This window comes from Fusarium solani, assembly GCF_023522795.1.
Source record: "Fusarium solani strain SB1 chromosome Unknown bctg00000005, whole genome shotgun sequence".
NCBI classification, from domain to species: Eukaryota; Fungi; Ascomycota; class Sordariomycetes; order Hypocreales; family Nectriaceae; genus Fusarium; species Fusarium solani.
Window position 1 is genome coordinate 1,573,718 of NW_027072153.1, and position 23,367 is coordinate 1,597,084.

General features: G+C 54.5%; 4 protein-coding genes across 4 annotated transcripts; all 4 read left to right on the forward strand.

Moving 5' to 3' along the window:
- Positions 1-10,638: 10,638 nt before the first annotated feature.
- On the forward strand, positions 10,639-12,872 carry MRS44_008915 (uncharacterized protein; the record flags this gene model as incomplete). Its single annotated transcript, XM_046278574.2, has 3 exons — positions 10,639-11,256; positions 11,307-11,595; positions 11,647-12,872. 3 exons carry the CDS (start codon positions 10,639-10,641, stop codon positions 12,870-12,872), a joined length of 2,133 nt encoding a protein of 710 aa, XP_046132375.2.
- Positions 12,873-14,033: 1,161 nt separating this feature from the next.
- Positions 14,034-14,758, forward strand: MRS44_008916 (uncharacterized protein; the record flags this gene model as incomplete). Its single annotated transcript, XM_065621112.1, has 2 exons — positions 14,034-14,047; positions 14,200-14,758. The coding sequence occupies 2 exons, from the start codon at positions 14,034-14,036 to the stop codon at positions 14,756-14,758; spliced, it is 573 nt and encodes a 190-aa protein (XP_065477184.1).
- Positions 14,759-14,817: 59 nt separating this feature from the next.
- Positions 14,818-15,878, forward strand: MRS44_008917 (uncharacterized protein; the record flags this gene model as incomplete). Its single annotated transcript, XM_046269737.2, has 2 exons — positions 14,818-15,630; positions 15,687-15,878. The coding sequence occupies 2 exons, from the start codon at positions 14,818-14,820 to the stop codon at positions 15,876-15,878; spliced, it is 1,005 nt and encodes a 334-aa protein (XP_046132376.1).
- A 3,825-nt stretch (positions 15,879-19,703) lies between these two features.
- On the forward strand, positions 19,704-23,053 carry MRS44_008918 (uncharacterized protein; the record flags this gene model as incomplete). Its single annotated transcript, XM_065621113.1, has 2 exons — positions 19,704-22,912; positions 22,966-23,053. 2 exons carry the CDS (start codon positions 19,704-19,706, stop codon positions 23,051-23,053), a joined length of 3,297 nt encoding a protein of 1,098 aa, XP_065477185.1.
- Positions 23,054-23,367: the final 314 nt, after the last annotated feature.

Below are 23,367 nucleotides of genomic sequence, written 5' to 3' on the forward strand. Positions count from 1 at the left end.
CACACGCACGCTCATGTGAGCCAGTCAGCAGAGAGGCAACAAGGGAAAATGTGAGACAGGCGAAAGAGAGAGAGAGAGAAATGCACACAAACTCGACTCGGGTCGATCTGACGCATGCACGAGTGAGAGAAGATCGCTTCAACAAGGCGTTTCCCCTCTCCTCCCTCGGCAGAATGCTGACGCCGCCCCTCCCCACGAGACATCAGCAGCATTGTCATACGCCCATGATTCGCCTTGCTAGTTGATGCACAGAGTACAGTTCGAGCTCGGAAGGAAGACGGACGACCAAAAACCCGAGCGCTGAGACGGACCAACAACAGACAAAGTTCCCCCCTCAAAAAAGAGGCCAGCCAGAGAGAAGGACCCAGATCCATGGCGTCAGTCTCCCTCCCCCTCGTCCAACGCGCCGACCGCGTAAAGTGCTTGCAGAAGGCCATTCAGCTGGACCTAAACCTACACCCCCCCTTTTTTTGGTACATTGTTTCCCTTCTTAGACCAGAACCATGCCACCACCCCCTTTACAACGACGAACGAAAAAGACAAACCAGCCAAGCGTTGAAACTCTAGCAAATAACATACAAAAAAGCTCTCAACACAAACAACGCTCGAGACGACGGGCTGCAACTTTGCCATCTCCGGCCGTTGCCAGCCCAAGCCCAGTTTTTGAGGGGGTGAGCCTTTCCTTGATCGGTCCACCCGACATGGGGGTGTGTGGTTCAACCAACAAGTGTGTCCAGGACCCGGTAGGGGATACGGTTTAGTGCAAGGAGAACCGAAGGACGAAGCAAGAAAAGAAAAAAACAAGGGCAAACATGGATCGAAGAACGGGGCATGGCCGGCAGGACATTGTTGAGACGTTCTTTGTGCGGGATTCGTCATAACTCGTGTTGACCGTCGCCGTCCCGATTCTCGAAACCTTGGACGAGTTCACGGTGACGGAGCCTCGGATCCCAATCCTTTGACAAGTCAAGTCATGAGCTGGGAGGGTCCGATCTCACTCACGCACCTATCAACCAACCCCCGCCGCCGGGGCGTTGTTGGCTCACTCCCCGTCGTGCAGTGGCGGTCGAACAGAAATCCAAGACTTTTCGACACGTTATTCTGCTCTGTCAGAAGCTGCTCGAGTCGCAGGTTAATGGCGGGGGCCGACATCTCCCTTCTGAGACCTCTCGTGTGCTAAGACTGGGCGGACTCGGGATGACGAGAATGGTTCCCTGTCACGCCACCACTGCCAGGTTGATGAGCCCCGTGCTACGGCGGCTTCAGAGTGCCCTAGTTATCCAAATCCATGCACTAATCCTTCTTCATAGCGCCTAAACCAGTTGGATGATATGCCCCGCGGCGAGCTTGTTCTGTTCTCCCTGCCTGGAGCATCCTGGATGCTGGCTAGTTTGTCGCCTCTCCGCCCTCATGGATAGAAGAGCCTCGCGATGAACAGATGGTGTGCGAATATTAACGACATCAATGACAAGCCATGGCTCACATTCAGGTGACAATTCAAGACGGTCCTGCACGAGTCTATAGGACCGGGGTCTGGGTGCAGCAACCAGCCTGACCACTATCCACCCATGGACAACCTACCCTATGCCAGGGCAACCATCTCACCGGACTTACACCATGATGCAGCCTCATGGCTCTCGACGGGCCTCGAGCGAAGATTGTCAAGTTGAATCACCGGACACCCCATGGGAACTCCTTCCGTTGATCTGCATCGGTCATGACCTCACTGGGTAGCCTGCCGACAACCCGACATCAACAACAGAGCGATGAGCATTGACATTCAAAGATTCTGACGCCTCAAAGGCTCGCGTCGCTCCCTGGCCGACGAGACATCGCCAAAGGCGGTTCAGTATCTTGTCCGCCAACCATGTCCTGGGCCGACCTGGCTTTGCAGAAAAGAGATGCCCAGACATGACTAAGCGACAGGAGCGCTGCGAGTAAAGGTACAGAGTATCCATATCGAAATGAGGAATACGCACTTGTGTACACTCAACGGATACGGAGAACCACCAGCGGCCCTCCCTGTCGTGATATCACACACTCAGAATCAACAGGCAGGTCAGGCTGGAGCAGGCTCCCTGGCATTCTGATTGGAATAATTACCGACAGACACCTCAAGAATGAGATGCTGTGGCACGGCCTGGACTCATCAGCCTGCCACGAGCCTGGAAAGGCGAGCAGCATCGAGCAAGGATAATGTGGGCTTTACTCGAGGCGAGACTGCGCAGCCACCAAAACAACACGGGAGGCTCGTCGGAGTTGGCTGTGTAGTGCACTTCAAGTTCAACTTCTGCCCAAGGGGGTTCTTGGACGAAGAGATCTGCATAAGCCCACGAAGTGACCTCAGCGCCGCCAGAGGTCGAGAGAGATCGATAGTCTGGCGGGGGATGATCCGCCCTGGCAATCTCATCTCCTCGAGACCCTCACAGTCTCAAGATGGGTCATGCCCAGCACCAGCAGCCTTGGTGATGGGGGCCGCAAGCGTGGGATTTCCAACCCGGCCTGGGCATCCTTGCATCACAAATTCCTCGCCCATCCCGTCGATAAACATATTCGCGCATCTTACCTCGAGCCGAGGGGCTTGGAGCGGCTATTGATGAGACGAGAGCCCCAAGCCATGAGCGGTGGCTTGCTTAGAATGGTAAAACTTTAGTGGATCACACCTGTCTGTCTTTGCCTGGCAGCCGGCCATGGCATGCTGAACCCAAAACTCTTGTTGCGGGACATGTTGCTGTTGGCTTGCTTCTCGCCCGTCAAATCAGGAGCAACCGTGGCCACGGCCCTATCGCTGCAAATAGACGCCTCCCTGACTCGTGGACGGGGGTATCGTATCGTCTCTCGTTCCATTAACAAGCTGGATGGATACATGCTACCTTCGGCAACCAGAAAGAATAATGGTGTTGCGGACCGAGAGTCCCGGTGTCACGGTGTTAGTCTAGGGCAAAGCTCCGGACCGGCACCGGGTGCTAGTTCTGGGCTCGTGCAGCCTATTAACTTGAAGGCGTCTTGTGCCCAAGACAATCGCTATCCGCATCGGGGTGGCTTCGACTTGCCAGTCGTCGCATGTAGCATAACACACGCAGGTCAAGCGATGCCAAGTGTCAGTATGTTTCGTCATTCCAGAGACGCGTCTGACCATCGCCGATGAAAGGAACAGTAGCTGAACCAAAGGCACATGTTCAGGCTTGAAAGAAGACAGCCGAACCACATCGCAAGTGTCCAATGATCCTCCTTGGAGACCCGCTGGCCCTGGTCATACAGGACAAGACCACGGCATGCTGGCCGTAGTGGCGGGCGAGAATAATAAGTACGACTGGGGGCTGCTGGAACCGTCAAAGTCAGGGAGGGGAAGGGCAGCCAATTGGAAGCGGCGCTGAGTTGGATCTCTAACATCAAATTGACCTGGTTGGATCCAGCATTGAGGTCCCTGTTTCGAGGTGCCTCATACCGAAGCGACAACGAAAATCCAACAGACTCGGCAAAAGGACTCTGAGCCTCCAAGCATGGCGCCCCTGAGCCACGAATCGATACGTATCGTGCGAGCTTGGTCAAACAAGCGTGGAGCAACACGAGGCGGTTGCGTATTGCGAATTGAAGGCATCTTGAATGGATGCTCGAGGCCACATCCGCCAGGGCTGGGGCATGGATTGGTGGGTCGCCAACTGATGGGGAGAAGAAGGGGCCTGTGTATGACCTGGAACAGCGATTATATTCGGGGGTGTAAACTAGGTTGGAGGCATGGCGAATCCACAGTTGTAATTCATCGACGTCGTGTGGATGCATATCCGGGGCAAATTCCGTAGTCATGGACGGGTTCATGTGCTCCCCCAAGGATCATGACATGAGGGCATCTTTGGCTGCGGGATTCTAGAGGTCAGAGTGCCACACTGGTCATCGGTCCATTTCCATCTCGCAGGGATATGTACCAAACTTTGACGGTAGGCGCCAAGCTCGCACTTGGGACGGCAATGCCCAGCCGTGGAGCGTCAATATCTCGTGAGAGAGGAGGCGGTCTCTTTGACGGTGTTGAACCGTGGACATCGGCCGATAGGACGGCGTCTTAATCCGGTGTTTGATGGTGAGCAAGCGACCGTGCGAGTGTGAATGTGCGCCTAGCAAGTGATTCTTGAACGAGGTCCAGAAGCTAAAAGACGCAAATGTACTTTGGCCGCCAAAGCAGAGGGAGGAGGCTGCCAGAGACTCGCAGAGTCAGTCAACGATAACGGTCACCTGTCATTGGTCGGTAGCTGGCAGGTGTAAATTTTTGGCAATAGTCTTTGGTCTTTTATCCCAGCTGCTGGGGTCGCAGGTGAGGCAACAAGAAGTGGCATGCACTTTTCGCCCGCGCCACTAAGACAGAACCTTGTGCAACTCAACAGAGGGGGCGCATGGATCCGGCTTGAGATCCGTGCAGTTTGCAAGGAGAAAATCAGGACTTTCCCCTGCACCGCTGATGTTAGTACGCAGGAGGCTTTGGCATGCGTGGATGTGCCTCAATCCGCTGCTGTTGAGTTAAGACCGGGTTTCCCACAACCCCACCCCTCCAACACCAGAAAGGCATGTCATCGGGGGCCATGGTTAACGGTCATGATGGCGGATGTAGCGGAGAGGAGAGCGGACGAGCGGGCAGCGCAAACACTGGACGAGAAGCCCCAGCCCCAGCCCCAGCCAAGCCTGGCGCGCTGCGTACGTAGGCACAGTGAGCGCGCAGTGTCCAGGCGAAGCAATGCAGCGCACCACAACAAAGCAATGTTGAGAGTTGAAGTCAAGGCACCCGAGCACCCCACTGTAGATGCGATGGTGCGCGCAGTGCATTTTTTTTTTGCCACGAGCCACGCAAGGTTGATAGAGCCATGCATGTGGTGCGAGACTGAACGAGAGAAGGGTTGATTATGGCTCTGAAGGGTCTTCCCGGTCGACCATGATTGGCTTCTTGTATGTCAAACATCTCTAAATTGCCTGTGTGTTTTCATCATGATCACCGATCGTGTGCGTGTGAGCGAGCCCAGTAGACGAGACTGATACCACAACGGACGTGAGCCGGCCGTGGCTGCAAAGATGTGATGGCGTCCGATCCCTTGTTCCCAGGGCATTTGTAATGCATCCCCGGTGGTGGGCATGCGATAGTCCTGGTGGGCCGTGTTGGGTAGTGTTGCTTGACGAGAAAAGGCGATGGATGAAGCCAGTGGTGGATGACAAGGCAGCCAGCCAGCGGGATGGGATACAGGACTTGTTGCTGTACAGTACAGTAGCTCGGGCAGGATGGAATGGAGGTTCGGAGTGGAAAGACGACGCCAGGATTGGGAAAGCGCCGGTGCCTTCCCGCCCCTTGATGTTTCCCCCTCCGCGCCTGGCAGGGTCAGCAATTGCTTCCTCCTGGGCCAATCATGATAGACACCAAGAGTGGATACAACGGGGACTTATTCTACTCCAGGGAAGGTAGAAACGGACTGGCACAACTTCTGCTTCCCTGAACAATTCCAAGCAATGGGAGCTTGCCAGGGTCCAACATGCCGTTGCCTTCAAGGCCAGTAAGAACCCGAGCATCGAGCAAAGACAACCTTGAGCCTGCAGTTTTCACACGACTACGGAACCTACAGCACATATCCCCCTCCCCCTTTAGACTGCTTCACTGTTTCCTTCAGCCTTCCCCATCGCGGCAAGGGATCGACGGTAATTATCACCGCCCGGCTCCTTGCTCTGGGTTGGTCTGGGCTTGGCTGGACGGTGCCACCTCCCCTCGAAACTCATCGCAACGGGGTAAAGTAGGTACGGATATGGATACGTTTGCTTCCGCCTGGACCAAGGATCCATGGATGGCACTTGTTCGGTACAGTTTTATCACTCGCGTTGCTTCTGACTTGGAAATCTGACATCCACTGCGCCGTCCCATGATCGATCCATTCGTTCACCCCTTCAAAGAAGCTCTGATCGAAGTCCATCATCCCTGCAGAACAGACCCTCCGCTCAAGATGAGGAAATGGCCTTTCCGCTCATCAGCTTCGGGAGCACAAGAGACACTTTCCTTGCCTAGGCTGCTTCTTGGCCCCAACTTGCCGTCAAGGGCAATCTCTCAGGCAAGGGTAATCTCCAAGGTTCCCTGTCGTTGGCGCCTTGATATGGTTGGCTGTCTGGTTGACGGTGCTCGGAAATCCAGTGCGCCGTTCTGCACTGATTCGCCCAGTTCAAAGATTATCAAAGAGTGGTCATCAATGCATCCACCTCGTCGCGTTGCATGTCGTCGAGCTTTGATCTCCATGCCTGCGCCAAACAATCCACATACGAGAAAAGCAGGCTGCGGCGGCATGGTTTACGAGGTGACCACCAGGCACGGGATGAGCGGGACGGGCAACCAACTTCTGTACGAAGCATGATGGGGCTCTTTGACGTATTCGATTTCGCCAACCGCTGGTGACCACGCGAGACGGAGCGTGCTAGCGACAGCGAGCGTCCATGCTATGCTCCGTAACTATGTACGGGTATGTGCCATGACATTCCCGGCGCCCGAGATACGATCTGGAGTCGTCAAGAAAAAGACACCAGGAAAAGAAAGCAAAACGAGACAAGTCATTTCCTAGCGGTGGACTGTAGCCTCGAGACATTGGCGGGGAGTGAGTGCATGGAAAGTTTCTGTTTCTTACTGCGAGTAAGTGGCCTGAACATACGCCTGCAAAACTCACCTTTGGCCAGCCCGAGCCGGTGCCCCCATGTTCCGAGGATACGCCTCCCTACCTGTGTCCTCCGTCCTGAATCCAACGCCGGCATGGCGTTGACGGGTGGGATTGCGTCTTTGACCCAGAGATGTGCTCCGTAATGCGGGCGAAAACACATCAAAAATCCCTTCGGCACAGGCGATACGTGCATGCCTGGGCGCTCGGGCAGAGTTTGGCAGGAGGACGGGCATCAGCAGCCAGTTGAGAAATCTCGAACAGAAACACAAAGAAACGCACACCCACGGAAACAGGATGCGGGCCCGAGCAAAGCTGGCTGGCTGGCTGCGTGAAATGTCTTTCCTGAGTCCGCTGCACGAGATTGGAAACGCCGAATATTGCTCTTTCAAACCGCAGCCCAGCTGTCGTCTGTGTCTTGGTGGTGACAGTCTCGGTGCATCCATCATTCGCTTCGGCCAAGCAGGGTCACGGGCGACGGAATGCAGTGACGGGTACACTGACCGTGTTCTAACGGGCAACAAGCCTCTCTTACGTCTGCCCCATCGAAGCGCCCGCCAGCCCTGGAAAGTTGCCTTGGTGGCTTTCACTGGCACAACACCGAGAGGTCTCGGCGAAACCAGGCGCGCACACCAGAACGACTGACACAGGCAGATAGACAGACATGCTTGCACACAGGTGACAAGGGCTTGTAAGGGTGCTCTCCAAGACGACAAGGACCATGTGTCGATTCGCAAGTGTTACAAGTTGAGGCTTGACGACGACCTGGCGCGGATGGATTGTGCTGGCTGACACAGCTGGAGCTCTGCGAGACGCCGACCTGTCGCTTGCAACTGGCTGGGCCCGGGTTGCCCTGGCCGGCCCTCTGGATCATCGTCTCTCTAGCCTCTCTGTAGGAGGAGCGTGATGACGGCCTGGACTCTGAATATGGCGCTGTACGAGGGGAAGATGCAGCCGCAGGGATGCCCACGTCCAGCGCCAGGTTGTCGGATGGGGCCAGGCGGTGGCTTTGATTGAATGGACGATAAGGCGGGTTACCTTGGGGCACCTAGTCCCGCTGTGGGAGACTACTGAATCCAACACTGTGGGATGGACTTGACCCTATGGCAGGAATCAAGGAGAGGCGTCTATTTTGGCGACAAAACTTTTTTCGGGACTCGGGCTCACTCAGCATCCCAGCCGCGGCCAAGACGTGGCCATTATCCGGAATCCTTTTCGTCTCAGTCTTCGGATCAGCCTTGAACCAAGGGGGATGATGAATCACGGGCAAGGTTAAAAAAAAAAAAAAAGTCCAACACAGTGCACGTCCGTCTGTCTGGTGACGAAGAGGCCGAAATTGACTTGACCATTCTTGGGTCGAGGAGCGGCAGCCAGATTGATGTGCGCGTCTCCCAACGAATGGGTGTTCATCCCAGTTGGAGGGGAATGGATGGAGAATGGGCTTGTGGGGACACAGCCGTCTTCTCCATGACAGCATCTTGGAACCCTCACAAGTTGCCTCTTGGTCATGGCTCCTCTTGAGACCGTAACTAATCTTGTCTAGCCCCAGGCTGAGCTGGATGACTGTGGCCGCCGTAATCTATTAGCGACAGGGCCCAGGCCGCCCCAAGACAGCCAGACAAAGCCAAAGCAAATCAAAGCAAACCGAACCAAGCCCAGCATCAACGGGTCAGGGACGACGGCGACGGCGACCTACGGCAGCGGAACTGCGGGCCTCCGCTTGGGTCTGGGTGCAGAGAGCCCGAGCCCGAGCCCTGGGCTGCCAGGTGGTGGTGATTTTCACGCGCGGCCGGCGCTCACGCATCCACGTTCCTGAAGAGGTCAAGCAAGGAATCAGAGTGGAGCAAGCGACGGCATGGCTCATGGCTCATGGCTCATGTTGATGGCTCATGAGAGCAACCAAGGTCGTACCGCTTGCGCGGGAATGCGTACAGTAAGCAGGCAGGTACGTATATTGCAGGTCACCCTCCCCAGCACACCACTCATGGACCCGTCGGTCAAGCAAGCGAGAATTGTCCAGAGAAACTGAGTTGAGTTCCTTGAGAAGTGAGCTTGTACGAGTAACGGCTAATAATGAAAGGGACAATCCGGCCGGTTTGAACGAGAAGCTTCGTGCCAACACGGAGCCATGTTTCCTGAGTGAAATCTTAATAATAGCAGTCCAATATGATTGATCCTCTTCTTACACTGTACCATTCTCCAAAGTCCAGGGGGTCGAGGTGAAGGTTTTGCTTCGTAGGGGGCCCCAGGGCGCATTCATCATCACCTTCCATCTCAGCCGCCATTCACAAGCAGTCCGCCCTCCGCCTCCTCGCCTCTTTCCTCTCCTGGGAAAGAGCGTACCTATCCCTTGGACAAGGAGACTGGCAAGGGCCCCGCCCACTGTGCAGTGCCTAAGCTGCACCGGCCCAGTCCTGCCTGCGTGCTCTCTTTCGGCACAGTACAGGGCAATTCCCAGGGCGTCCCAGGGGCGACTTGTGAACGAATGCTCCATGGGCCGGGGGGGCTGAAAATGCAGCGGATGAGTGGTAGGTTCCAGCACCCGAAAGACCCCCGCTGTTTAGCGGGCTTGGATGGAGATTGGGGAGGAGTGGAGGGGAGGAGAGGAGAGGGTGAGGGTTCAGCATGGAGCGGCGGGCGGGTGGGGGGGCGTGTGGTCCAGGTTCTTTGCAGGGCGTACAGGAAGGGAATGGAAGGCACCTCACCTCACCTCACCTCACCCAGCTAGCACGGGCGGGCAAAGCACGTAAACCAGGGTCGTCGCTGGGTGCGGTGTCAGCTGGAGGGCGCCACGACGGCCCTGGTCTAGCACGTCTAAGCAGGTTGAGTAGACGCCCGCGACCTCGCAAAGCCCCCGTTGACCTGCTGGTGGTACCGGGTCTTTGTATGGGACGGCCAGGCAAGCTGCAGGTATCGCGATACATAGCTGGGCGGTACCTGCCTAGAGTACCTTCCTACCTACCTTACCTCTGGGCACACGGCGCAACCTGGCCCACGGCCGGGCGGGTGTGCGTGTGCGATGTCTGAGAGAGGAAGCGACACTCGGCCAACGGAACGGCAGCCCATGGCTTCATGGAGCCAACCTACCCACGGAGTCCAATCCAGGCCAGGGCTTTTCATCAGTCTCCAGAAGGACCATCGACAGGCGCTACCAGGTACATACACCTCTCATCCATGGATGAATGGATGGGTGGGTGGATGGGGCTACCGGTGGGACACCCCTACTGCTTGCTGCGTGTACGGTGTCTGCGAGAAACTACGGACCTCCACTACCTACGTTTAGTACCTATAGAGAACGACGACACTACGAACTGAACTACACACGCAACCACCAGCCATGGACTGACTGAGCTCATTCTGTTGACTGCTTCTCTTTTCTACCTCCCCTTCCCTTTCCCTTTTCTTTTTCCTTCCCGTTTAGTTTCCCTTCCTTAATTAACTCGTCTACCCATTCACATCCTCCGTCGTTGTTCAACATCTCCTCTTCCTTCCGAACAACACCAATTGATACTCCAGTCCCGGTCACCTCCTACATCCGACGACACTCCTCGAATTACCACGACTGCCGCTCTCTCGACCTTAAAGAACCGACCTCGCACCGACTTCCTTCGCCTTCAGCTGGTCTGCTACGTGTTGGGCGGTTTTGTTTTGATCGATAATGGCCCTGGTTTCCTTACAGGCCTGTTAAGCAAACGCAGCATCTGGCTCTTGACAAACGCAACCACCACCTGTTCCCTTCGATTCGAGATACCGCCGCACGTACGTATTCAAGCTCAGCGGGGCCCATTCGATTGTCGCCTTGCCCAACAGCTATTCTGCGCCGCAACGGTCACCTCTCTAGCTTTGCCCGCACTGGGATTGTGTAGCTGAGAAGGCAACTTTGAAGCTTCACTCCATCTCGCAGGCTAACGCTTGGCGATTGTGATCTTCTGCTTGTGCTGCACCTCCTCGCTGGGACATTCAATTCCCCATGTCGGTTGGCATCTCGATTAACTCGTCCAATTTTCCTCTCTCTCCCATCCACAGCTCCGTCGGTCGGAAAGCAGGCTTCCCTCCCACGAGCATCAAGCTGCCTCCTCTGACCAACGACGTCAAGCTGCTCGGGAGCGGATTGAGGACTCCCCCATCAGACGAGATGAGCACTGTTTTCCAACCTCAGCTGGCTTCTTACGATAGCCATGCTATTCACAACTATCCTGCTGCAGTACCTCAAGCTGCCCGGGCAACTGCCGCCATGAACGAGACTAGGGGCTCTCAATACTACCGCTATCCCTCCGCCCAACCTCAACAACCACAACAGCAACCCCAGACCCATCATGGCCACTACTCCTATCAGCAGCAGCAGGCAACTCATCCGCAGCACGAACTCCATCCCGTCCCTCACGCCTCTCAGTCCCGAAACGGTTCCGTCTCGTCCGCAACGCAGTCGATTTGCTCTTCTCGACAAACACTCCGACCCTTGTCACCATCTTCTACATCAACCATGACACGGAGCAAGGACGAATCTGAATCGCTGGTCTCTCACAGCCTGCAGATCCCCAAGTGCATCAGCCCCGCAGGCGGCAACCTCTCAGATTTCGCTGCTAAGGTGGGTTTGTTTCTGTCTTCGATTTACGTGCGTGGGCTAACCTGCGTTAGATGACATGTTTGTTCTGGTTCGAGTCAATTGAAGAGCTCAAGCAGGCCGAGACTGTTCGCGCGAGGGGTCCCAATGCCATCATCTCCCGGCTGCCTACTCTAGCCAAGCCCTACGACCAGTTTCGCAAATGGGTCTACAACGTTCTTTCAACGACCCAAGTGACGCAAAATGTCATCCTGCTAGCCCTGCTGTTTATTTACCGGCTCAAGATGTCGACGCCCCAGATCAAGGGGCGCGCAGGAAGCGAATACCGGTTGCTCACAGTTGCCCTCATGCTCGGGAACAAGTGTAAGTGCATTACGACTCTGGACGTGAATTTTGGAAACTGACCTGGTATAGTCTTGGACGATAACACATACACGAACAAGACCTGGGCTGAGGTGTCATGCTTCGCAGTGCAGGAAATCCATGTTATGGAGGTCGAGTTCCTGAGCAACATGCGATACAACTTGGTGGCAACCGAGGACCAGTGGAAGGAGTGGTTGGACAAGCTGGCGTGCTTCCACGAGTACTACGAGCGAGCTACGCGACTGCCAGCGTCACCAATTCTCATCCCTTCGCCAACCAACAAGGCCTATCACTCGCCCATCCCCTCACCGACGGCGATGCAGCCCGCCGTCAACCTCCCTGTCACGCCGACTGTCACGACGAGCAACTTTTCACCCAGCTCGAGCCACTCGGCAAATTGGAACGCCTACCATTCGAATGCCGTCTCCCCGCTCGCTACGAAGCCTAACCTTCAGTTTCCCGTGTCACGAAAGCGCAGCCCCGAGGGCGAGGTTATGGACCACCCTGCGAAGCGAGCTGCTGCCCCTCAGCGAGTCCCGGTTCCTGTCATGGCTCCTGTCGTCAACCCGAGATCCAACGGCATCATGGAGCCGTCCAGGCTGCCTGTTCCTCACCTCACTGTGATCACCGAGCAGCCCCAGCCTACGTCGGCACCCTTCACTGGTGGCAACGTCGGCGTCAATGGATATCCTCAGGCGGCACAGCAGGTCGCAGCCACTCCTTCGGTTCACGTCTCTCTCCCTCCACTGCAGACCGGTGTGCGCGCCATGTCGACAGTCTATCCGCCGGCACCCGCGGCTATGGTTCAGCAGCCCTCTCTGCCTACTACGACGGCTGTTACCTTGTCCCAAGGTGGCTTTCCTTCTCACGCTCCGGCCAACTTTGGCACTCCTGCGAGACACACCAGCCCTGGACGCCTTGTCCCATTCAACTCTTCACCCGTGCCCGACCAGTACAGCCAGGCTTCGACTGTTCACACCCCAATCGCACATACACCTATCTCGAACTCGCCGAGTGTCTATCTGCAGCAGCGACCTAGTCCGTACAAGCCTGTTCGTCACGTAAACACACTCTTGTACCCGCCCCCCTCGGCTTCACTGGAGCAGTATCACCTCTCGGTACCGGTTCCTCCGAACCAGATGCACTATCAACCTCTGGGACGGCGCAACGACCTTCGGACTGGTATCGTGCCTGAGTTCCTCGTCTACAACCGCGGCCAGCCCCAGCACCAGGCGCTTCCGCATCACGGCCTTCCTCAAGGGCACTACCCGTCTTAGGGATGGCGGGATTACCCTTCGACTGGCTTTGAGTCAACTGGAGTTACTCGACTCCAAACTTCTTTCTAAGGATTTGACAGACTTTGATGTGCGGGGACGGGGTCGAATTAAATTCTCTCAATCCTCTTTCTGTTTTGCTTTTCGTCACTAGACTTTTTTGTTGTATTTAACCGAAATTATGGATGCATGGCCCTGGCGTTTAGGAAGGAAAGGAATCAGGCCTGGCAAGGCTCAGCAGGCCACCGGAACAGGGGCTTCATAGGGAAAGGATCGAGGCATTAAGGATCACGGATGCATTTTTCTTGGCGTTATGTGGCTTTTGGGTGATGGACCTGGTGAAAGCCACTCGAGGCTGAAATGAATGGCACTCGGGGAAGTGCATTTGCGATGCGTCTGGTTGTCTGGAGTAGCAGCTCTCAGATCACGCAAGATATCCATCATGGTTGGATCTCCTCTTGTAACGCCTGCGGAGGCATGGCGTTTCAATAGACGCAATGGAATGGTCAGCAATGACGGGACTTAGAATAGATGAGACATGGAAAGTCAATTGATGACCCTGCCGAGAGCGGTTGATTACCCAAAGCTTTGGAGTTAAATCTTGCTCGTGATGCGACGTGTGCTGTACTTTAGTAATTTGTTGGGAAAATGTATAATGCCTTGCTTCATGTCATGATTGTTGTGGGTTCAAGTTTCAGCCTCCGTATCCATGGGAGGGAAAGGCATAAGAATATAGAAAAGTCATACTGTTAGCCGGAGGCATAACTGTCCGAAATCATTGTTTTCTGTATCGTTTGAAAAATCAACAGGGACAAAAAAAAAACGCAGCTCAATGTTGAACAACTCCAAGTACATCGCACCAAGGGAGTGGTACAATCTGGCATATGATTACTCGTGTAGTTATGACGCTGCTGAGCGTTCATAGGAAAATACATATATCCTTTACAGGGACCTAAAGTTGCATCAATGCTGCAGGCTTCAGACAACCAAAGTTTCGCCTCTATTTCTTCATAGCCCAGTTTAATTTGATGATAGCCCATCTCATTTCATTCGCGAACAATCGCAGCTGGAGTGAACAATCCATCAATGGGCAAACGCGGGTAAAGTGGGTCATGAATGGACGACTCGAACGTCGTATCCACTTTAGCGTCAATCACCACAAGGATGGAAGAAGCTACGTACCTTCTGCGAACATGGCTCTTTCCGCTTTCCACGGCAACCACCGAAATCAAGGAAGTCAGCCAATCACTAATCTCACCAGCCACGTCCCTGCGCCTTAGTTCCCCACCCGTGCCACTTTGACTTGCGCCTGCCCACAACAACGGCACAGCAACCAGAACCTGCCCGTCTCCTCAGTCTCTCCCGGCGCCTCGTCCATTCTCTTCCCCAGCCAAAGCCTGGCAGCGTCAGCAGAGGCACTCGACAGCTCTGCTACACATTCGCTCTTGACCATCTTCCCAGTATCGCTTCCGAATATTCTTCCGTTTTCCGACCATCTCTTGTTTAGACCCGGCTCTCTCTCATTTTTAGCCTATCCGCTGTGGTGGAAAGAAAGGGGCGGCGCGAAGCCAAGGACGAGACATTTGGCCCTGGGACGACCAACCACCGACAGACCGATACCCTTCTGCGCCGTCAAGGGACGCGATTGCATTCCAGTCCCGAACCAGGCCCCTTTTACTACTTCCCTTGATCTCGCCCTCGACGCCGTGACAATTGACGGCTGGTTTGGCGATTGGTTCTGCGGAGGATTTGGACGACTCGACGACAACCTCGACGACGACGGCCCCTTCGAGAGGGATACAGACGCCGACGATCTGTTGGGCCATACTCTCGTTGCGTCGCTCGTTTTTGGACGGCATATGCCCCTCGATCCTCTCGTTATCCTTTAATAGGCGATACCCTACGATTCTCCCGACGACCGCCGGCCTGCGAGCCTGATCCGCCCATCATGTCCTCCTTCGGCGACTTTAGGTTCATCTGCGAGATTGCCCCTCTGCCACTATGCGCACAAGTCGGTCCTGTCATCGAGGCCTCTGGCCGTGTGGGCATTGAGCCCGAATGCTATGCCCGCAATATCGAGCTCGCCAACACCATCATCTTTGAGGGCGCCGCCTCCGTTATGCACATCGTCGCCCTAATCATGACCGTCATCATGATTCTTCACGTGCGAAGCAAGTTTACTGCTGTCGGACGCAAGGAGATTCTCAGCTTCTTCTACCTGTACATGCTTCTGACCGCTGTGTCCCTCATTGTCGACGCCGGTGTGGCCCCTCCTGGCAGTGACCCATACCCGTACTTTGTTAGTGTACAGAACGGACTCAGCAGCGCTGTCATCACCTGTCTACTCATCAACGGATTTGTCGGTTTCCAGCTGTACGAAGACGGCACGCCGCTGTCAGTCTGGATGTTGCGTGTCTGCTCCCTGGTTGCCTTTGCCATCAGTTTCCTCGTTTCGCTGGCAACGTTTAAGAGCTGGGCCGGACTCGGGCCCAACAAGACTATCGGCCTTTTCGTTGTTCTCTACCTCCTCAACGCGATCCAGCTCTTCGTGTATGTGGCCATGCAGATTCTGCTGGTGACGAGGACGCTGCAGGATCGCTGGCCCCTCGGAGATATCGCCTTCGGTATCTTCTTCTTTGTGGCCGGACAGGTTCTCCTGTATGCATTCAGTGCCAAGATTTGTGTCGCTATTAGCCACTACATTGATGGTCTGTTCCTTGCAACTGTCTGCAACTTGTTGGGCGTTATGATGGTTTACAAGGTATGTTTCAATCAAAAGGGAAGCTTTCACTATAGAACACTGCTAACATTGGACAGTACTGGGATTCGATTACCAAAGAGGATCTCGAATTCTCGGTGGGCACAAGGATGAACAACTGGGAGGTCAAGGAGCTGTTGCCCGAGGAGGAGCGCAGGGCAACCGTCTTCTCGGAGGATCCCTACGGCCACTCAAGCTCATATGATCTGCCTTATTCACCAAGCGCAGCACGATACTCGGCTAAGTACTGAACGCTTCGACCTTGATGCGACCTTGATGCCAGTAACGAGACTTTTTTCACGCATTATTTTTTTCGACGCCTGAAGCGCATCCATCTGACCCCGATACCGCGGAGGAATGGGTTCTGGGCACAAACTGTTTTTTGGACTTCCTTTTTACATTGCGTGGCGTTTTCAATGGATCATACCTAAGGTACGGTGGTCGGACTTTGGCGGGCAACCGGCGGTAAACGAAAACTGGGGTGGATGAGATCAGCAAGCAGAGGGAGAAGGGATGAGGCAAGCGAGCAAGGCATGATAATATGTGGGCTGCATTAACAGCCGGGATGATGGGATGAGATGAGGGTCTTAGCGACAAGTAGTGATTAGTGACTCTTGCATACAGTATATACATATAGTTTATATAACCTATAACATAACGACCGTGTCAGTAATTACCAATGCTTCAGGTGGCTCTGGTGGCGGCTGGAATAAGGATCGTGTAAATGAGCCATGCCATCCCTGATGGGAATACGACGTTGATGGATCCATACTACAGTACTATAGTGATGAGTGGGACGGGCGACAGATAGATGGTTCTGACTCGAGTGCATATGACGTGCAGTAGAGGTCGTTTCGCAGCAAATAGAAACGAGACGGACTCGAGTAAGGTTCGTGTTTCCAAGGAAGGGTTCGCGAGTGAATAGCCACGAATAGCGAATAGCTTGGCGAAAGGTGCGTCATCCGTTACCAATGATAGGCACCTCGAGCTGGGTTGGCTGGCATTTGTCACGGGTTGAGTGCCCACTCGGCGGCGGTCTCCGACACATTTCAGCTAGGTAGGGGGGATACGAACGATAGTTGGTTGTCGTCGGCGATAAGAATGAGAAAGGACGGAATGCTAACCGCGGATTTGCGCAGCCAGTGAGCGTCAAGCAGACTTATTCCGCGTGGCGCACATGGGGATGCAGGACAGGAACCCGAGTAATATTGGCAGGATCTCTGCATGCATAGGCGTGAGGTGTACTTTGCTGTACCAGATCAATTCAATGAGCGAACCGAGGGCGTGACGAGACTATCGCGCCAGGCTGGGACGCCACAAAGACAGGGGAGGCGTGGGGATCCATCTGTTGGTACGGTGCTGTACTGTACTGTACTGGACTGGGCTAGGTTGGTTGGTGGTATAGCGGGAGAGGAGAAAAAAAAAGGGTGGGAACATGGTCAGCTGGCATTGGATTGGATTGTTGGCTGCTTGTTTCCTCGGGGGCGGCTCTCTTTGGATGTGGATGCGGACGAGATGGATGGATGGGATGGGGCCTCAGTTCAACTTTACGGTGAAATGGGTGACTGATTGGACCGTGAGTGTTTCCAAATACGACGCACTCACTCTGGAGTGAGCTTTCTCCCCAGCTAGAGTTGAATCATATTGGATGTCTCCATATATCCGGTTTCGCGTGTGTGCACACACGCTAGGTACGTTGTCTCCGCCCCGTATCTGCAATTTTTTTGGCTCCTTTGTACATACCTAGGCTAAATAATTGATACTCTGTTCACATGAACGCAAATGCAAGTGCTGGGTCAAAGAGAGAAGCCGATCAGAGTGGATGGACGTGACACTTGGACTCTCTCCCCCGTATCGTTGCATCTCCCTCAAATCTCGCGTCTATCCAGGGCGCCACAAAGGTGCTTTGCCCCAAATTGCCTCGCCTAGGTGAGAGGTACTCTCCTTCCTCCTTTGCGGCATCGGTTGCCTATAGTCTCCTCGCACGTGATGATACACTAGTTCCAAAGAGGACGGTGGTGACAAGCTAGGGGGGGTGGCCTGTCGGCTTTTTACGTTTCGCTTGCTGCGTTGCTGGCCTCGGTACCCGTCCGCTGGTAAAGAGGTCCCCGGGTATCCATGGCTCGCAGCTGGGGGTACCTAATGCGTCGATATCTACACTGTACGATTTGCCCGTTGAGGGAAGAGGCAGCAGCGGCTGAGTGAGGGAGAGGGAGAGACCGAGCCTGGGCAAAGATAAAAGAAACAAGATGAGGACCAGGGTGCATGCTTTTGCACACATGGTTGATGCATGATTGGCGTGCTTAAAATCGATGGCGAAAGATGCCATGCGACAGTGTTTTGGCATTTCCTTCGAGGCCAAAAAAGCCCGAGGCTCTCTCAATGGCCAGCTAAAACAAGGGTATGGGGGGGCGTCTAGCCGTGAAAAACAACCGAGAGCGAGCGAGTAAGAAAGGGAAGGGAAGGAAAAAAAAAGATACATTGCCCATCCCATATGTCGAGCCAAGGAAAAGTACAGTGCCAACTAACCGCGATTGTATCAGTTACGTACCTTGCTTCCTGGCTTCCATACCTGGCCTTAGTAGCCTTTTTCTATTCCGCATTCACACGTAAATCCTCTCTTCTCATTTGACCCATGGTTTCGGTTGGCCGAGAAGTTTAGTACCTAGCAGCAGCAGCAGCTGGCACTGGCACTGGCAGTCCAGTCCTTCCTGACTGACTGACGCCTTCCCTCCTAACCACAACCTTACTAAACTTATCTCTCTTTTTCCTTTTCGCCTTTTTTCTTTCCCTTTCTGCATCTCCTCTTCGACGGGATCCCTCCCACACACTTTTTCCTTTACTCTCTCTCAAGGTGCATCCGGCCAAGCTTATCCGCCTATAGGCTTTCTGTCTGAAGCCTATTTTTTCTTCTTCCTTCTTACTTTTCCCTTAATTATCTCCCTCCTTCCCGACTCCGACCCCGATTTTCTCGCCTTTTTTATTCCGTCATCTCGCCCACCAAAAAGGCCTATCGCCGCGCCGCAATCCCTATCCAGCAGCCCAGGCCTTTTTCTTGACTACCTATCACCAGGCAACAAATTGCGCGCCACGGTCGTGCAACGTTCCACGCAACGCGTCCGCGTTCTTCACAATCAATTTCCACCATCGCAGCGATCGCTCTCTCTATCGCGTCCTTGGTTTCACCACCTTCTTCTGGTTCGCTCGTACCCGCTTACCTCTTTTTTTCCTGATCTCTTTTCCCTCCCCAGGCTCCCTTTGTTTCCGCGCCCCTCGAGCAAGTCAGGAAACAAGGTGCGCTCCAAACCAGGGGGTGTGGCCCACGGCGCAGAGTGTGGGCTCATTTGCGCGACCGGGGGTGGTGGAAGCGATTTCGAAAAAGGGTCTGACTGTTGGGTTGAGCCCGGTTTTTTCCAAGACACGCCATTGACGACGCAGGGAAGCAGTCAGGAAGAAGAAAAGAGAGAGAATCAGTCGTGACGACTATCGAGTTTTGCGTGACGATACTCAAGCCGCTTGCCTTCCTTTTTCTCCTCTTGCAGAACTGCACTGCTCGTGGGAGGCGATTGTCATCTTGCGCAAACTTTGGCTACCATCGGTCAATCTGGGTCAATCGGATTGACTTGAGGATCGACACCCTTTTTCGTCCTACGCACCATCCTGCTCCTCATTTCCAATTTCCAACCCATCGCCTCAGCTTGTCCTTTTTAGGCGGTTCGTCCAATTCCCGCCCGCTTTGAGCACGCGCCCCACGACTCTATTTTGGCCCTCGGACCATCGGACTGGAGCCACGGCGATCTTCCAATTCCTCCGACTCGATCTGGTCTCTCGAACTTTTTTTTTTTTTCCCTGGTCTAGGTAGGTAGTGGGACGCCTCGGCCACCTGTAGCTGGGTGGCTCCCTTTCATCTCATCCACACAAACTCGGTCACGTGCATCCCGAATCTGACCTCGACTCTTCACTTAGACAAACACCATCAATACTCAATTAGATGAACCATCGACAGTTCACTCACGCAAAGTCTCGCTCTTGCTCACAAGACATTGAGGATAACTATTAATTCACACCGGCCCCATATGGCCTCAGCAGAGGAAGCTGCCGCCATGGCTGCGCTCCCTCTTGAGGAGCACAAGTCTGTCTGGGACGAGACAGAGCGCAATTTCTGGGCTAAAATTCGTCGCCAACGAGAAGCAGAGAATAGCAAGACCGAGCAGGAGTATCAGCAATCGGTAACCGAAATGCGAATGAAGCTTAGTGAGCTTACGGGGCGACGGACCGAGCTGACCGAGTCGCAAACCCGCCTGGCTCGAGAACTGGCAAAGGTCGAGGCCGAGCTGGCTCGTGTATCTGAAGAATGCGAGGAGAAGGCAGCTCGACTGGAGTGCATAGAGCAGGATCACCGGAAATCACGACAAGCGCAGGCCGAAAGGCAGCAGGAGATATGGAGGACGATGCGTCGATTTTTCAAGGAGAAGAGAGGCGAGGAGCTGGGTTCCGAGGATTCTGAGGACCCTGGCGCGGAACAGTTTCTTCTTCCCGAGGATATGCCAGGCCTGTCCATGACGAATGGAGCCTCTACTCGACCAAACACCGCCGACGGTCTCACGGAGGCGACAAGCGTTCAGCCCACTGATGGAGAGAGCATGGAAGGCATTGAGCATCACGAGAATAACGCTGCCCGTGATACGCCCACGCCCGATGCCATCGTGGATGTTGTCGATGCTGACGGCAATGTCATTGGACCAGTGCAACGGATTGAGCCCTGGAATCAGTGGGTCGAGGGAATCCAAGAACTCGAGATCCTACGACCCGTCAAGATTCGTCGAGGCCGCCGTTTCAACGACGCACATCTCGCTAGTATCTATGAGCGATCCGAGGCAAAGGGCGTCAAGTGGTTGGCTTGTATGATCCAAGCGACTGGAGAGATCCAAACCAAGCGATGCCATTCATGCGACAAGAATCAAGGAGCATTTGATGATTGCATTATCGTTGGAGGGGATCTGTTCCAGAAATGCGGTAACTGCGAGTGGAATCGCCAGGGCTGCCATGATGCTTCTGGAGAAACGATTGACATACTAGCTTCCAGAGAGAGGGCGCGTCAACAAAAGGAGTCCAAGGATGCGCAGGCGAGAGTCTCACCGGAACCCGAGGCTCAGACACAGCGCGTCGATGCTCAAGCAAGACCTGAACCTACACCTCAACCTGAACCCCAGCCAGTTCACAGAGTCGAGGAACGTGCCAGACTTCCTTCACACCGGCCATCGCCTCAGCCTGTCCCTCAACAGGCTCCTGAGCGAGTATCTCAACAACCTTACGAACGATCTCCCGACCGACTACCTCACCGAGTTCCTGAACGAGCTCCTGAACAACTGCCCGAACGAATTCCTGAGCGGCTCCCTGAGCGACTACCCGAGCGGCTCCCTGAACGACTATCCGAGCGACTGCCCGAGCGACTACCTGAACGACTGCCTGAGCGACTGCCCGAACGTCTTTCTGAACGCATACCTGAACGAATTCCTCCGCAGGGACCCGAACATCCTCGCGAACCAGCTCCTCAGCGAGTTATCGAAAGAATTGCAGGACCAGCCTCTGTGCCAGTATTGGAACGTGTTGTAGAGCCGGTTTACAGACCAGTCTACGAGCCTTCACCCGTGCCCTCTAGCCAGCCTACACCGGTACCCAGACCTGATCTTGCCCCCGAGCGCATGATAGATCCTGTGGTAACGCCTTTACCGCCCATCCAACTCCAACCTAGATCAGAGGCTCCTCGTTCTGCCCTTCCTTCGCATGCCCCCCGCTCTGTTCGCCCCGACATTCTTCAGCCTACTACTGAGTTTGATACCCCCGTGAAGGATACCAGGGCCCACGACGGCTTTCAACCGGCACGCGAGCCAGAGCAGATGCCGACACCCCAAGAGTATCGAGTGACCCCTGGGTTCACCCCGGCCAACGTGAGAAGTCGACCTCCCTCGGCCGAAAAGGAACGACCAACACCAGCATCCATGCCGATTGAGCCCTCGCCTCAACCAACCGAGTCTCCTCCTTCCGAGGAAGCTTTGGAAGAGATTTCACGCGAAAATCTGGTTCTTAGACACAACGGAGAATATTACACATATCCCGAGTGTGTTGAAGGCGTGCCTCTGGCCAAGGTGGACGAAAGTCATCCCTACTGGGAGTCTAACTGGCCTAACGTGAGAACATTGATCGAGCCTCAACTGGCTCGATGGCGCGAAAAGCACCAGGCTGCAATCGAGGCCGGCCCCAAGCAAGAGAAGGGTGGATCGTCAAAGTACCAGATTGGTAGACAGGTCAACCGTGGCATCAAGATCCTCGAGTTCCATGAGACAGGCCCCATCAGCCCATACCAGCTACTCAGCAAGAAATACACCCAATCAGGAAAGGGCGGCATCACCTCCTACGACACACTGTTCCGTCTATCAGAAACAATGTCAGAACTGGAAAAGTTCAAACTCGACATCGAACCTGTTGAGTGGATGCGCCAGCGTCTCCATGAGTTGATCCTGGCTGAAGGACCCAGCTTTAACCTCCCCCGAACGGTTCATGACTTCTACCATGACCCGAAGCTGACTGCACTGCGATATAAGCATGGTTTCAAGAACATTGGAAGGCCCTCAGGGTTGAAAGCACGTCAGAGCCAAGGTAGTCCCAGCAATACGCCCAAGCCCCTGAAGAAGCGCAAGAGCATGCATTCTGTTGTTAGCACGCCACGCGAGGCTTCCTTTGTCGACCAGTCCCCTTTGGCTAGCCAGATTCCTATGGGTCCTGAAACCCCTTTCAGTACTCATCTGAACAAGAAGCCCAAATACTTGTCGCCTGTTGCGGGTCCGATTCATGACGAGTTTCACTCCGACGCTTGGTCTGACACAGATTCTTGCAGCGGGGGGGAAATCACCAGGGATGACTGGCGACTGTACCAAGTCAAGAACCGATTCTTCACGAGCTCGACTACAGTTACTCAGTACTGGACCTGGCTCCAGTCAGCAGGTTGCTTTCAGCATCAAGTCCTGAAGGACGTTAAGCCCGTTACTTGGGGGCTCTTCAAAGATCACATTGATTTCCACGTTAACCTCGACGAGATTGAGGAACTGGTCTGGAACATTGAGGCGCTCCGCATTCACATTGTGATGAAGAAGGTTAGCGCCAGTACGGATGGGGATAGAGGGCCTCGTGGAGACGTAATGGCGTCTTTCAAGCGGGATCGAACAATGAGACGGTTCCTGTTCTTTTGCCGGGAGAGGGGAGTCAAGATGCTGCGGCAGACAACGTGAGTGCACCCCTATTTCTGTTTTGAGAAGTACAATGCTAACTGGGATGAAGCGAGGAAATTGACCGTCGATGGCAAATGATGAATTCAGAGCTGCTTCAGGATGCCCGCGGCGAGTCGAGCAAGGACTTGGTGGATTAGTTTTGACCCCTGCGAGAAACGCTTGAATCACCCTGATATGCTATTGTCCGTCGAGACATGGCACCAAGGTTGTTTACTTGGCCCGTTTATATGCTTGCTCTATAACGCAACACTTCTGCATAGGGTCAGGTTTGGATCAACAACCAAGGCCTTCAACTACGATCCTCTACGATACCGCTCCTTCGTTTTTCTTACGACTCAACCGCCATTTTCAGCCTTTTGCTTCTCCATGGCCTCTACTAGGGTGCTCCAGAGAAGATTTTGGCTTTTAACCCAGAGGGTTCAGCGTCGTCACTATCGGGTTGGGAATTAGC